Source organism: Podarcis gaigeae (assembly GCF_964106915.1).
Source record: "Podarcis gaigeae genome assembly, chromosome: 5".
In the NCBI taxonomy this organism is placed as follows: Eukaryota; Metazoa; Chordata; class Lepidosauria; order Squamata; family Lacertidae; genus Podarcis; species Podarcis gaigeae.
This window is the reverse complement of record NC_139681.1, coordinates 42,480,653-42,493,152: the sequence shown is the minus strand read 5'-3', so window position 1 is coordinate 42,493,152 and position 12,500 is coordinate 42,480,653. Positions and strand designations below refer to the sequence as shown.

Below are 12,500 nucleotides of genomic sequence, written 5' to 3'. Positions count from 1 at the left end.
CTAAATCCAAGTGGTTTTGCACCAAGCCAGATGACTGTCTATGGTTCATCCTACAGAAGCAAGGGAAGCTTTGACATTTATATAAACCAATGAATTATATTGTTCTGCAGCTACGTTTTCCTGTATTACTGGAGGGTGCCTTTATTATGCTAGTTGTGTATTCTGCTTGGAGCCAAATAGTTTTTATTCCACTTACAAAAACAAATACTTATATTTTGCTTAGATTATAACAGCTCATTAGAAAAGACTGAATTTGGGCCCAGGTTACAAGCCTAACACCACAGGGTTGAGCATGACTTACTTAACCTATGATGTTGCTAGTTCGTCTCCCCCACTCCACCCCCATCCTTCTCTCTCTCTTGGGAAGGCAAGGACTAGGAGAGAGGATTCAACCTTCTTAATTGTGAACCTCATTAGTGATGGTTGCCAGGCAAAACACACACCTACTTTCAGTACATATGAAAGAGATAAACAATACGTCATAGACTATAATGACTCTTGTGCTCCAGGCAACCTTTAATTATATTTTTTTACCGTAGTTATTAGAGAAGAAAAACAAATGTTTTTATGGTGCAAAATAAATTAATATTTTAAATAAAAAAATCATTACGTTATATTTTGTTTGGTTTATCGCTGCATGCTGCAATAATCAGTTTTTGCATTTAGTATGTGTATTATGCGGAACAGGAACAGAACTGACTGCCTTATTACCTATGTGATATGGATGCCTCCTTCAAGATAGTTGTGCTTCATGTCATAGTGGTGCCATATAAAAGGACCAATCATGTGACTCACCCATAGCATATGTTTTCCTATGCCAGCAGCCCCAGCGGAGGTATGGTACAGGCATGGAAAATAATCATGCAACTCGGTGGGGACTGGACTGGGCACACATTGCACTTGTTACATCTGTAACATGGATTCCAGCCATATGGAATCAGTTCTTTTTTTCTGCTGCTATGAAATTGCTCAGATAATGTATTTAAGCAGGCTAGACAGTAGCTACAAATTACATGTATGTAAATCACTTAGAGGTATGGCTATACTTAAGGAACTACAACCTGAGGCTGATTGGAGGAGGGTTTTTGTTTTGTCTTATGCTTCCATTTTAACAATTGCATTCTAAAAAAATAAAAATAAAGGTTTAGTCTGGTGATTTAGGTCAAGATCCAAATATCTTCATCTGTTTCAGGTAGCTATTGCTTTTGACAGATATTAATTCATTCCACAAGCAGTTTTCTTAAACGAGTAGTTCCCACATCAAGGTTCTCCCTTAACAGGCATTTTCAGAATCAGTTTTGAATTTGTATTTCACTATGAAGAAGATATGGATTGCAATTCCTATGTTCTGGAATTCCTGTTCTGTGTAGCTCACTTTGCCCTTTCTCTTTCAGTTTTTTGAAGGCCTATAAACATAGCTGTTTTCATGCAAGCATTTGATTATCCCTGTCTTGGTTGCTTTTTAGGTTTTAGTAGGATTTTATGTGCTGTATTGTTGTTATCTATTCTAATGTACTTATTATCATGTCATTTTTAATGCCTGTCAGCTACTTTGAGGGCTGCATGTGTTTTGGGAAAGTGGCAAATAAATGCATTAATAAATATGCTCTGAAGTTGCTTTACATTGTTAGAAATGTATCCATTACTGTATACATTTATAGTGGCACATAAACAGAGATGGAGAGCATCAATCATTCTCTCATGTGTGTAGCTGGGTTTGACATTTGGCCTTAAGTAGATGCTAAATAGATATAGTTCATTACATGCTTTCATATGTAACATATAGAGGCTGGTGGTTTTTCCGAATCTGATTGAAAGAAAGCACAACATTTTTCCTTATTCAAGACCTCAGTAGTGCCTTAATCTGTTGCAGTAGGACCCAGGAACAGGAAATTGACCTCACATAGTAAATTCTTTACAGATTTGGTCATGTTTTTAGGACCCATTTAAACTTACATACACAATCTGTGAATGTATTTCTGGACTGAAGATTATGACAAGCCAAAGTAAAAGCAAATCGAACTGAAACAGCAAGAAAAAGCTGTAAGCAAATAAACAGAAAAGAACGAGAAGAATGGCTGTATGTTACATGTTAAAGAAAGGAAATAAAGTTGGAAGCAAATGCAGGAGAGACAATCTTCTCCTTGATGTGCAATCAGAAATGCTAATGTACTGTATTTTAATAGGATGATCAAGAAGAGAAGTATATAATGTAAAAAGTAAAATGTAGTTGTGTAGCAACACAAAATATGGTGCAAAAAAAGCATTGCAAATAAAAAACGACATGTAAATGTGTGCCTACCATTTTCCAGATAAGAAGGGGCCGTACCTTCTGAGGGGTCAAGGCGGCGAGCCCGCCTTCCATGTTTGGAGTTGTTGTGTACAAACATGTTGTCTGAGACAGCCAGAACATGGCCGTCCACATTGACTGTTGTTGATACAACAACCTGGGGGAGAAAAAGAAAAGAAGCACATTTCTTTTTTGAAGCATGTAGTCAGAAAATGTAGTGCAGCTGCTACAATAAGTTTAAACAACAAAGTGGAAACATATAATCTGTTCCTTTTCTCTGTACATAGATTTATTCATAGATGCATTCACTCCTTTTTGGCTATCAGTGGAGATTTTTCAGCTCACAGTTTTTTTCCTCCTCCTCAACACCCGCTGCACTAATTAGAGTTTAATCTCCTATTATGCTAACAAATGAATTCAATTCAGGGAAAATATTCTTCTAGCCATTAGTTTCAGAAACACCCCTCTAACCACTCATTTTAAAAGCTACTGTTTTGATTGATCTGTTGATATATTGATTAGATAGTTTATCCAATTAAAATTTGTACACTTGAGACTGTCTTCAAATGAAGAATTGTGAGCACTCCAAGTCAGAAGGGAAAAAATATTTTGCTTAATAAATCAGTAACTATATGTAACTTTGTTTTCTCTCCAGAAATGATCTCTAGGTCACTTTCACAATTACATTTAATGTCTGATAATGAACTTTTTTGCATCTGAAAAGACCAAGTTTAATATGAATACTAAAAGTGCTTTCAATTCATGAAAAGTATCATTCTCAAGTTTAGTCGGACACTCGCTGACCGTGCTTTGCCAATGAAAATTCCTTCTTTATTTTTAACTGAAAGCTTTCTGTACTTGTTTCCAAGTTTAGAGTCTTGCCATAGAAGAGATGTCAGACTTAGTAAGTTTTTTTAAGGAACAGTTACAAAAATGCACATCCTTGACATTAATTCTACCCCATAGAATTGTGAGTTGCATTCTAGAAGTGCTACTGTAATTATCAATGGATGAAAAATCTTATTGTATTTTGAGGTACATATGTAAGTTACTTTCAGTAGGCAGTGTTTATTACCATAATACAATATGGCCAGATTTGGCAGCCAAATTTATAAATTTATTATGAAAGGTTCAGATTCTCTAACTTTATTTAAACAACTCTTGTACTGTTACTCATGTTTGTCCTGCCCTTCCCAGTGGAGCAATTGCTCTACATTTTTGGTTGTATCCAGTTGTGTCCCTCCATTGATGGAAAGCAATTTGATCCAGCCGAGGTTTTTGTTAGCAGAAAGGGGGAGATGATATTTGATGTTGAGGGGGTGCAAAGGGAGAGGAGAATCAGCAAAAATCATGATAGATGTTGAAGAGGGCATCAGGAGAAAGGGAGAATTTGTGAATCCCTTTTCAGCTTGTGGAAGCCTTTACTGAATCAAAGAGCCTTCCATCAGCAGTGAAACAATTCAATACAACCTTTTGCTTTTAGTTTAAGAACAACAAGAGAACGGTGCTACAGCATATTAAAAGGACCAACCTTTTAATTTCTGTTGGGAGGGGAGAAATGGAAAAAGGTGTATCCTACGACAACTTACTATAAATGAAAACACAGGACACTTTTCCTTTCCCAGTGGGTCCGAGGCATCAGATGTAAATTCTTTCCTATTTTCTATGTTTTAGATCACCTTTGATCCTGTTTTTTTCCACATGCTGTAATTAGCTATCAGCTATTACAGCACCTTCTCCTGTATATTCTGCCTCCTCTGAGCCAGCCATCTGTGTTCCCCTTGAGAGAAGCCTGAGGGTGTTTCTCTAGAAGTCTGTGATTCTGCAGCCTGCACTGTTTTCTCTGAAGAGTCAGACTGTATTGCTTCTCCAGGACATCCATTATGGGAGATTCATAAAGTTGGACTTTGCCGCCAGTATCCCAAATTCCAGTCCCTGCAGTCACATTACTAGGCTAGTTGCTTTTCACTTTTAATGAATTATAGAGGTGACTGACATCCCCCAGCCCTATGTACATATAATGCTTTTAGAAACAGGGTTTCGTTAAGCACATTAAAGAGCAATTCTAAGAGAGGTTGGGGTTCCTCCCTCCCGTTGCTAGGCCACAGTATGTTTTCCAAAAACAGATAAAATTGTATTTAATATATAAAACACGTTTTGTTCTGTCACTGATATATAGGTCAGTAATCACAAAAGGAAAATTCTATAGTTCAGCAAAAGTACATATGCTCTCTCCTTTGTTTTATTGGCTCATTCCTGCAGCGCACCTAAAGAAAAGTGCTGAGATAGTAAAACAAGTTGAAAATATTGTTCAAGACCTGACATACTGTTAAACCCACTTAACTCTTCTAAGAAGTAGGTAGCTTAGTTAAGGAAACCCAGGGAAGTCTTCCTAGTGACTTCCTACTGGCTACATGGCCAACCACAAAACTATTCATGGCTGATGCTTCATTTAGTCACTGGTGAGACATGAGGGGCATTTCCACTCATTGCAGGTTTTACCTTATGCTCTGTTCAGATGGATCAATATTATCAATCCACATGAACCTGAGCTGCATGAAAAATTGAAGCTTGGTGCAATTGTTCTGAAGAGTTGTTTTTCTCTCTTCAACTTGGCTAGCATCACTTGATTGGGTTGGCTATGCAAAGAAGCCCATGTTAATTACTTTAACACCAAAGCTTAAAACCTGAACTATTGGCCAGCAAGAGGTACTGCCCTGCTCTTTGGGATTACTACACATGTTCTTGGTGGTGGTGGGACACCTCAAATTAAGTCTACTCAGATAACCAGAAGAGGGGCAGCTACTGTGACAATGGAAATGACAGAGGCAGGCGCTCCTGTTGCTTTACTGAGTGGTCTGGAAGGTTGGGAAATCTGACTTGCAGAGGTCACAGAGAACTGAAAATACAACATGCAATTAAATTTGGCAAATGTTCGTAACAATTAGGGAGAAACGATAGAGTCTCCTTAAATCAACTGCATAATGTGTCTTCTGTGCAAGTACTTGCAAGCCTTAGCTCTTTTTGAAATCTGTACCTGGAATCTTCGCATATCTCGTGGGTTGCCTGCATTCTTCAAACAGTTCTGATTGCACTTGAGGAAAAACTTTAGAAAAAATCTACAAAAATACAAAATTAAAATTTGTTAGGGATGTCAAAGATACAGGACGGATTTGAAAGTATGCAGCAGATTCTATACCAAAAATTACAAGTGGAGTGTTGCCAAAAACAGAATGCCATTTTTCTTGTTTTATTTATTTCATCTATAAACTGAAGCTCATACTAATAGCAGCATGCCCTTGAACAATCGCATCTTCCAGTCTTGAGAAGAGAATAGATATTTTGGGCCAGATACTTAAGTGAACAGTGCAGATCAATCGGCCACATTTATAGTGTGCTCTTATGCATGGTTACACAGAAGTTCCACTGTGTTCAATAGCATTTACTCCCTAGTAAGAATGTTTAGGATTGCAGTCTCAATCTGAAATTCCATGCCTATTTATTTGGAAACAATCCCATTTGACTAAGCAGAAGTTACTTTCAAATAACTATGTGTAGGGCCAGGATGCTGTTTAATACAAAGACAGACACGGAAATCAAATGTGTGACTAATGCATGCCCCCCCCCCCAATAACTGCTATAATGACTTACAATTTATAATTTCTTATATATTGGGGTTTTAAAACCCTTGTATATTTTTTCCAACTGTACACTTGAAAGCACTTGGGAAAGATAATCTTATCTTATTCCAACAACATTTGGACTTTGCCCAATAGTATAGCTGCTCAATGTTTTTTTAAGGGTGAAGAACCCTTGATAGCTATTCAGTCCCGCAATCCTTGGTGGAGAAGGCTCAATTGTCATGAGTCATAACCCTGACCTTGAGCAGCAGTACTGATTTTGACACAAAGGAGGAAGAAAAACAAATTGGATCATGAAAATCAGTGGTGCCAGCCAAGGAGATACTGATGGTAGGCCAGGGAGATGCCCCAGCACTGAGTCTGAGCCTGTCTTCTAGGAGCTCCTTGAACCAGAGGCCTCAGAATTGGATCTCCTAGAGGCAGCACCCTGTGAGTCAGATTCCTCTGAAGATCCAGTCCCCTTTACACCAGGAGTCCCATGCTTCTCAGTGCCTGCTCACCTGCACAGGCAACACACAAGGCAGGAGCTGATGGAAGGGTGACACAATGCTGGTCCCTATCCACAAGGACTACCCCTTTAGTTTCTCCACTCTTCGGGAAGGGGATGGCGTTTGAAATGGGTATTAGGCCTCCATTGAGCTCCAGGTGTTGGTGAAGTAAGTTATGTGCTTGGAGCTATCCAAGGTACTGCAACCCTAGCTTCTCCCAAATACAACTTGACTGGCATCCATCATCATGTCTCTGTACCCCACTCATGGTCAGGGCAGGACACCAAGGTCCACAAAACACCATGAAATAAATAGAAGGTTGTACAGTAAAAAAAGTTTTCATCAGTTGCACCTTTTCTGTTTCGGCTTTTAAATGTTTAGTGCATCAAAAGATAAAAATTGAAGACACGAACTGGGCATTTCAGCCATGCCATATAGGAAACTCTTATATATAGGAGGTGAGCAAGGTCTCCCCACCCTTTTCTTTTTTCCTTCTTTAACAACAACAAGAAGAAACCCCTGCCATAACTTCAAGCAGCATCATGGCTGCCCTGGCTGCATTCTTGGAATGGAATGTCCTTGGGAACATTACCATGTCACAAGGCAGCATTGCTTCCAGAGGCACTCTACGCTGGAAATTTGGGTCAGCCCTTGAAGCGTCAGTAATGTCTCTTGTTGAAAAACTGAAAAGAAAACCTTGGCCACCTTGCATATTTAAGGTGGGAATACCATTTTATTTTATTTTTAGAAATTCAGCCCTCCAAAGATGAATCTCCTCCCTCAAAGATTACACCCCTCATTCACGCAATTATTTCAAACAGTAATTCTGTAAGTGGCATATATGGTTGGCATAATCTTAATTATGCCAATGGTGTGTATGCAAACCCACTGGCAACTTGGGATGCACAACAGGCTGAATACTACCATGGCAGAAAGTCCCATGCAAGGAGAGGCTCAGAACATGGCACCCAGAGCATAGCAATTAAAGACCCTCATCTATTCACTCTGAAGCATTCAGCAACCTAGACACCTTACATACACATGGACTACTGATATCCACAGCTACTTATAGCCATACCATGACTACAGGGCAAAACAGAGGTCTTTAGGCCGTGCAATCGGTATCAGACTGCATCATCTGCACCACCAACAAGTGGCAAGTAATGGGAAGAAGCACATCAGTGAGTAAAGTTCACTTTCTTCCTGAGCCCTCTTGCAGCCTGTATGCTGCACCACTGACCTGCAGGCCAGTGATTTCATTTGTATTAGTGGTAGTTGGAGGCTGCAGTGCAACATAGTTCCCCCTACTATTCTGTACATTTCCTTGCCCATGGATAAAGGCTTAGGCATAGCTATGCACCTCCACTTCCCAGCCTCCACGCAGGAGGGCAAGAACTTGGCTTAACACAGCTAGGGAAAAAACCAGAGAAACAAGAGATATCATTTGATGCACTACAAATTTAAGGTCACCAATAAGACTCAGGGTGAAATTCAACATTGCACTAATATGATTGTACCATCAGCGTGTGCTTTTCTGCTTGCCAGATGGAACAATATCCCCTCGCCTCTCCCTGCATGCAGTTCTGACCCTGCAGAGTGGATTGGGGGAAGGGGTAGAAAAGCCTCAATGTGCTAGTGGGATTCCTTCACCTGGCATCTGCCAGCACAATGGGTTAGTTAAATCTGGCCCTTCAATTTAATGGGGTTCTGGGCAAGCTTGGACTACGATGCTTGAAAAGTATGCCTTCACCAACCTTATATGCACAAAAAATGGAGACTTTTCTTTTGTTAGTAGTAGTTAGCAGTAGTTATAACTGGTGAGAAAATAGAGTTGCAGACTGCCCCCCCCCCCCCCGGTATTTTCAACAGTTAAGAAGAATCCTTGTTTCTGGTACAGTTAACATGGGCAAAACATATTACACAGTCTACTTCTTCAAAAGTATTCCAATAACCAGAATAGTATTAATAAATTATTACTATTATTACTATTATTATTATTATTATTATTATTATTATTATTATTATTATTACAGTATTATTATTATTATTATTATTATTATTATTATTATTATTAACCACCAAGGCACATCACAAGGTATAAGAGCACAACTCTTTGCTTGGAAGAGGTCAGAGGAAACAACAGAGAAAGGGGAGGGACATGAAATGTATTTCATTAAACTCTTCTTAGGCTAAGACTGCAATTCTAACTCCACATTCTGGGTAGTATACCCCAGCAAGAGCAATAGAACTTACTTCTGAGCAGATATGGTTAACGTTTACTATTACAGTGCAATGCAAACCCAATATCTGCTGGGATGTGAAAGTTTGGATTAAGTGGCTCCAGCATTCCCAGCTGAGCCAAGGCTATCCCAGTGTGAGTCCCTCACCCCAAATGACCCAGCAGTAGCCCCTCCCAGGTATATATAAAGCTCCATCAAGAAGCAGTGGCCTAAAACATTGAGGTTTTGGACTCAAATTGACTAAGAAAAAATACCGGGCTAACTGTACCCTGATGCTTGAAACAAGAGGCATCCTACCCCAGACATCTCCACCGGTAGATACCTTTAGACATGTAGATGGCAACTCCTCAAGGTGTCATGTAATCAAAATATTTGCTTTATCCAAGCTAATGCTTGTGCAACATACTCTTAAAGACCCTGAGTGATGGAGATGCCACCATAAATCTAGACAGCCACTTCCAAGTGCTCCACTCCAGTTCATAGATGTCTATCCTCCAGCTTAAATATCTTAGCTCACTCTTTTTAATCTTTTCTAAAATTTACAAAGCATGACTTACTGTATCTGAAAACTATTATCAAATTCCTTCTCAGGTACTACAATCTGACCTATTCACCTTGGGAAGGACCCATCTCCCGTCTACACACACACACACACACACACACACGCACAAACACACACACACACACACACTGTTCATGTTAGATTCCACATAATAGCAACTAGACTGGAATATGGTTTGGTGGATTCTGAATTGAACTGTCATGAGAAAACAAATGCAATACTTGAAAATTTTGTTCAGACCAATTTTAAGCTAAAATAATGTTGGGGAAGGAGATATTTATTCTAGGAAAAGCACTTTCTTTGATCCTAATTAATCATCCCTCAAAGGACTCTTTAAGCTGTGCCTGGGGCAGAGCCCCTAACAGCTTAAAATATCCTGGAAGGAAGAGTTAAATTAGGGTCTAGGGATGTGCAGCCTGAGGTACACTTCCCCTAATCCCAATTTCCCACCCGAATTCCCATACACTATGACTATGGAAAGGTAAAGGTAAATATATTTCCCCTATACCATTCAAATCCAGGGTTGAGTCTCTTCTTAGTTACCTGTTCACCTATTGCTTAACCTTAGAATTTTAGGCTAAGTCCTGTAGAACTGTTACAATGATGATGATAATGAATTATTCATCTGTTAGTATTTATTATTGTTTATTTATTAAAACAATTTGTTAGCTGTTCTACACAGCGCTTTTTTGCTAGAAAAATGGGTGCTGGTCATCACAACGAAGTTGTTACAGTAAGTGCTGCACCTTTTAACAACAACAATGAGAGGTGTTGGTACTGCATACCCTTGAGTAACTCCAGAAAAACAGCACTGGCTCTTCTCAAGGCAATGCACAAACAAAAGTGAATCTAACAAACTTCCAAAAAACGGGGTGGGGGGAGGAACACAGCAGAAAAAGCATATCAACCAACCAGCTGAACCAGAGGTCAAACAGAAGAGATCTGCTTCACAGTCCCTCCAGAAGTTCAATAAAAAGGGTGAATTGCAACTTCAGTGGGAAGTTCAATCCACAGCCTCAGGGTAATTGATGTGAAGGTCCAGTTTCTCCCCTCAATAGTTCTCATTTCACTCTGAGCAGGGCACAAGAAGATTACCAAGCTGGCATGGAGGGCAATATAAGGACAGTCATTGATAGGATCTGAATTATGAAGGGCATCGTTAGGTAGATTTAGTTTGCAAGGGTTCAGCTAGAGTGGTTATTAGGACAGGAGAAAGAGTAAAACAATGCACCCATTAATTTTGGGCTAAGTTTTTGGCAAGTCACAGTTTGCAGTTCTATATCCAAAGTCTCAAAGTACAAGCTCTTCCATTGCAGCTTCAGGTTTCAAAATCCACCCCCTTGAGTGTTTGCAACAGTATATTTCCTATGGGAGAAATAAGAACTCACTGCCCACTATTCTTCTTTGGTTTGCAAGGAGCAGCTTAAAACAATATGATTCCTAGCCCAATGGTAGCCAGTGTGGTGCCTTCAGAAGGCTGGGCTACAACTCCTCATCACTGACGACAAGCCACCTTGGTTGAGGCTAGTGGGACTTGTTGTTTTTTAAAAAATATTTATTAAAGATTTTATTAATACAATAAAGGAAAAAAAACAACAAAAAAGAAAAAAAGAAAAAGCACTTACACCTTATACAAAAAGCATACCACAACAGAATCAATTAAATAATAACCATATTTTCTTCACTTTTTTGACCTCCTCACATCTCTCCTTCCTGCGTTCCTGATTTATATAACTTTAACCAGCAATTTATCACCTTGTTTCAATTCTTATTTTGGGATTTTCCAATATTGTGTCCCTAACGTTAGATATTTTTATCTAAAACTTAAATATTTAATTTAGACATAAAATTTATCCAAAGTTTATCTTTTCTTAAATTTCACTAGTGGGACTTGTTGTCCAGCAACATATAGAGGGCACCATGCTGGCTACCCCTGCCCTTTCCCATCACCCTCTGCCTCCTGTTGCTGTGAGCAAGAGAAGGTAAAGGAAAAATGTGGCTGTGAAGGCAAATGCTGGATCTGATATTGATTAAATTGTTACATGTGGACTGAAGTAAGCAGCAGGAAGCACTGGTGAACCGAGTTGCAGTAAAACAAGAGAATATTTAACATGTTTATAGTGAATTTTAAATGTTCAAAGCAATTTATATACATGATCTCAGTCATCCTTTCAAGATAGGGGATATTCCTCTAGTTCTGCAGTGCCCACAGACCTGTTCCCTGGTGCCCACATGGTTCTCTACTCTCCTTCTTACAGAGTAAAAGTTCTTGTTGCTGTCATAACCCAATAGGACGCTGCCTCCTGCATACCTCCGACAAGCCAGAGTGAAGAGGAGGGAGAACGTATGGGGAGGCAGTGGTATAAAGCATGGGAGCTGCTAGCTGTTGCAAAGACACAGAGGGGAGAAGGGTCAGTAGAGTTGCAGAGAGATGTGGGAAGCATCTAGTCTTCCTCAGGCTTGTCTTTATGATGGCTACCTTTTTGTTTTCCTGTAGCTGGTAGCAGTGATACAAATGTTGTAAGTACAGGTAATCACACTACCTGCTTAGGCTTGGGTTTTAAAGTGACTACAAAGAAGGGTGTTTTTCTTTAAAGCCCTTAGATCACCTTATGAATGGGATATTAATTTGGAGATATTAATTTAATAGGAAATTATTTAGAGGTGATGGGGGCGTAATGATGAATAGGGGTAATTGAAGTGGAATTAATTTGGAGCAGAATATGGGTTGCAGGATATATTAACTGGGAGGGAGGTTAAATTAATCAGAGGAACTATTTTAGGTCTTTGTGAGTTCAAAGAAGGAATAAACAAAACACATGCTCAGAGAAACAGCGGCAGGGGTGTTTGAGAATAAAAAGTACCAAATTATTTCAATTCTAAGGTCTGGAAAGACTATTCTTCCCCCAGGACCACAACAGAAGATGACAATCAATGTCGTCAAACCTGGAGAAGATGCCAACTGCTAACCTGGTGCCCTCTTGACCTTGTTGCTGCCTTGTCCCACCCCAGCAAATGCACTGCCATGGCTATATGAGTTTTAGGAAAGTATAAACCATCCAGGAGTCCTGTGGCACCTTAAAAATTAATACAATTAAGATTACCACATCTACAGTGGGGTCAACCCCCCGCCCCCCAGCTCTTATCCAGAATTATGGAGACTGACAGTAAAAGACACCAGAGTTCAAATTTCTGTGACTCAGTGAGCTGCTGGGCATTCTACTTTTTGTATTGAGATCTCTGTGTGACATTCCATTATTTTGTAGAATAATGTTTGTT

General features: G+C 39.4%; 1 protein-coding gene across 33 annotated transcripts in view; it reads right to left on the bottom strand.

The window, feature by feature from the left end:
- The window catches only part of EBF3 (EBF transcription factor 3), a 184,726-nt gene that overhangs the window by 51,870 nt on the left and 120,356 nt on the right, over nt 1-12,500 (bottom strand). For 20 of the 33 annotated variants that reach the window (XM_083741035.1, XM_083741036.1, XM_083741038.1 and 17 more), the window contains 2 exons: nt 5,328-5,409; nt 2,303-2,447 (listed from right to left, as the gene is read on the bottom strand). In XM_083741035.1, coding sequence (XP_083597161.1) covers nt 2,303-2,447; nt 5,328-5,409 — 227 coding nt within the window. The remainder of the gene's footprint in view (nt 1-2,302; nt 2,448-5,327; nt 5,410-12,500) is intronic. The other 13 variants (XM_083741053.1, XM_083741043.1, XM_083741044.1 and 10 more) reach the window with 1 other exon arrangement.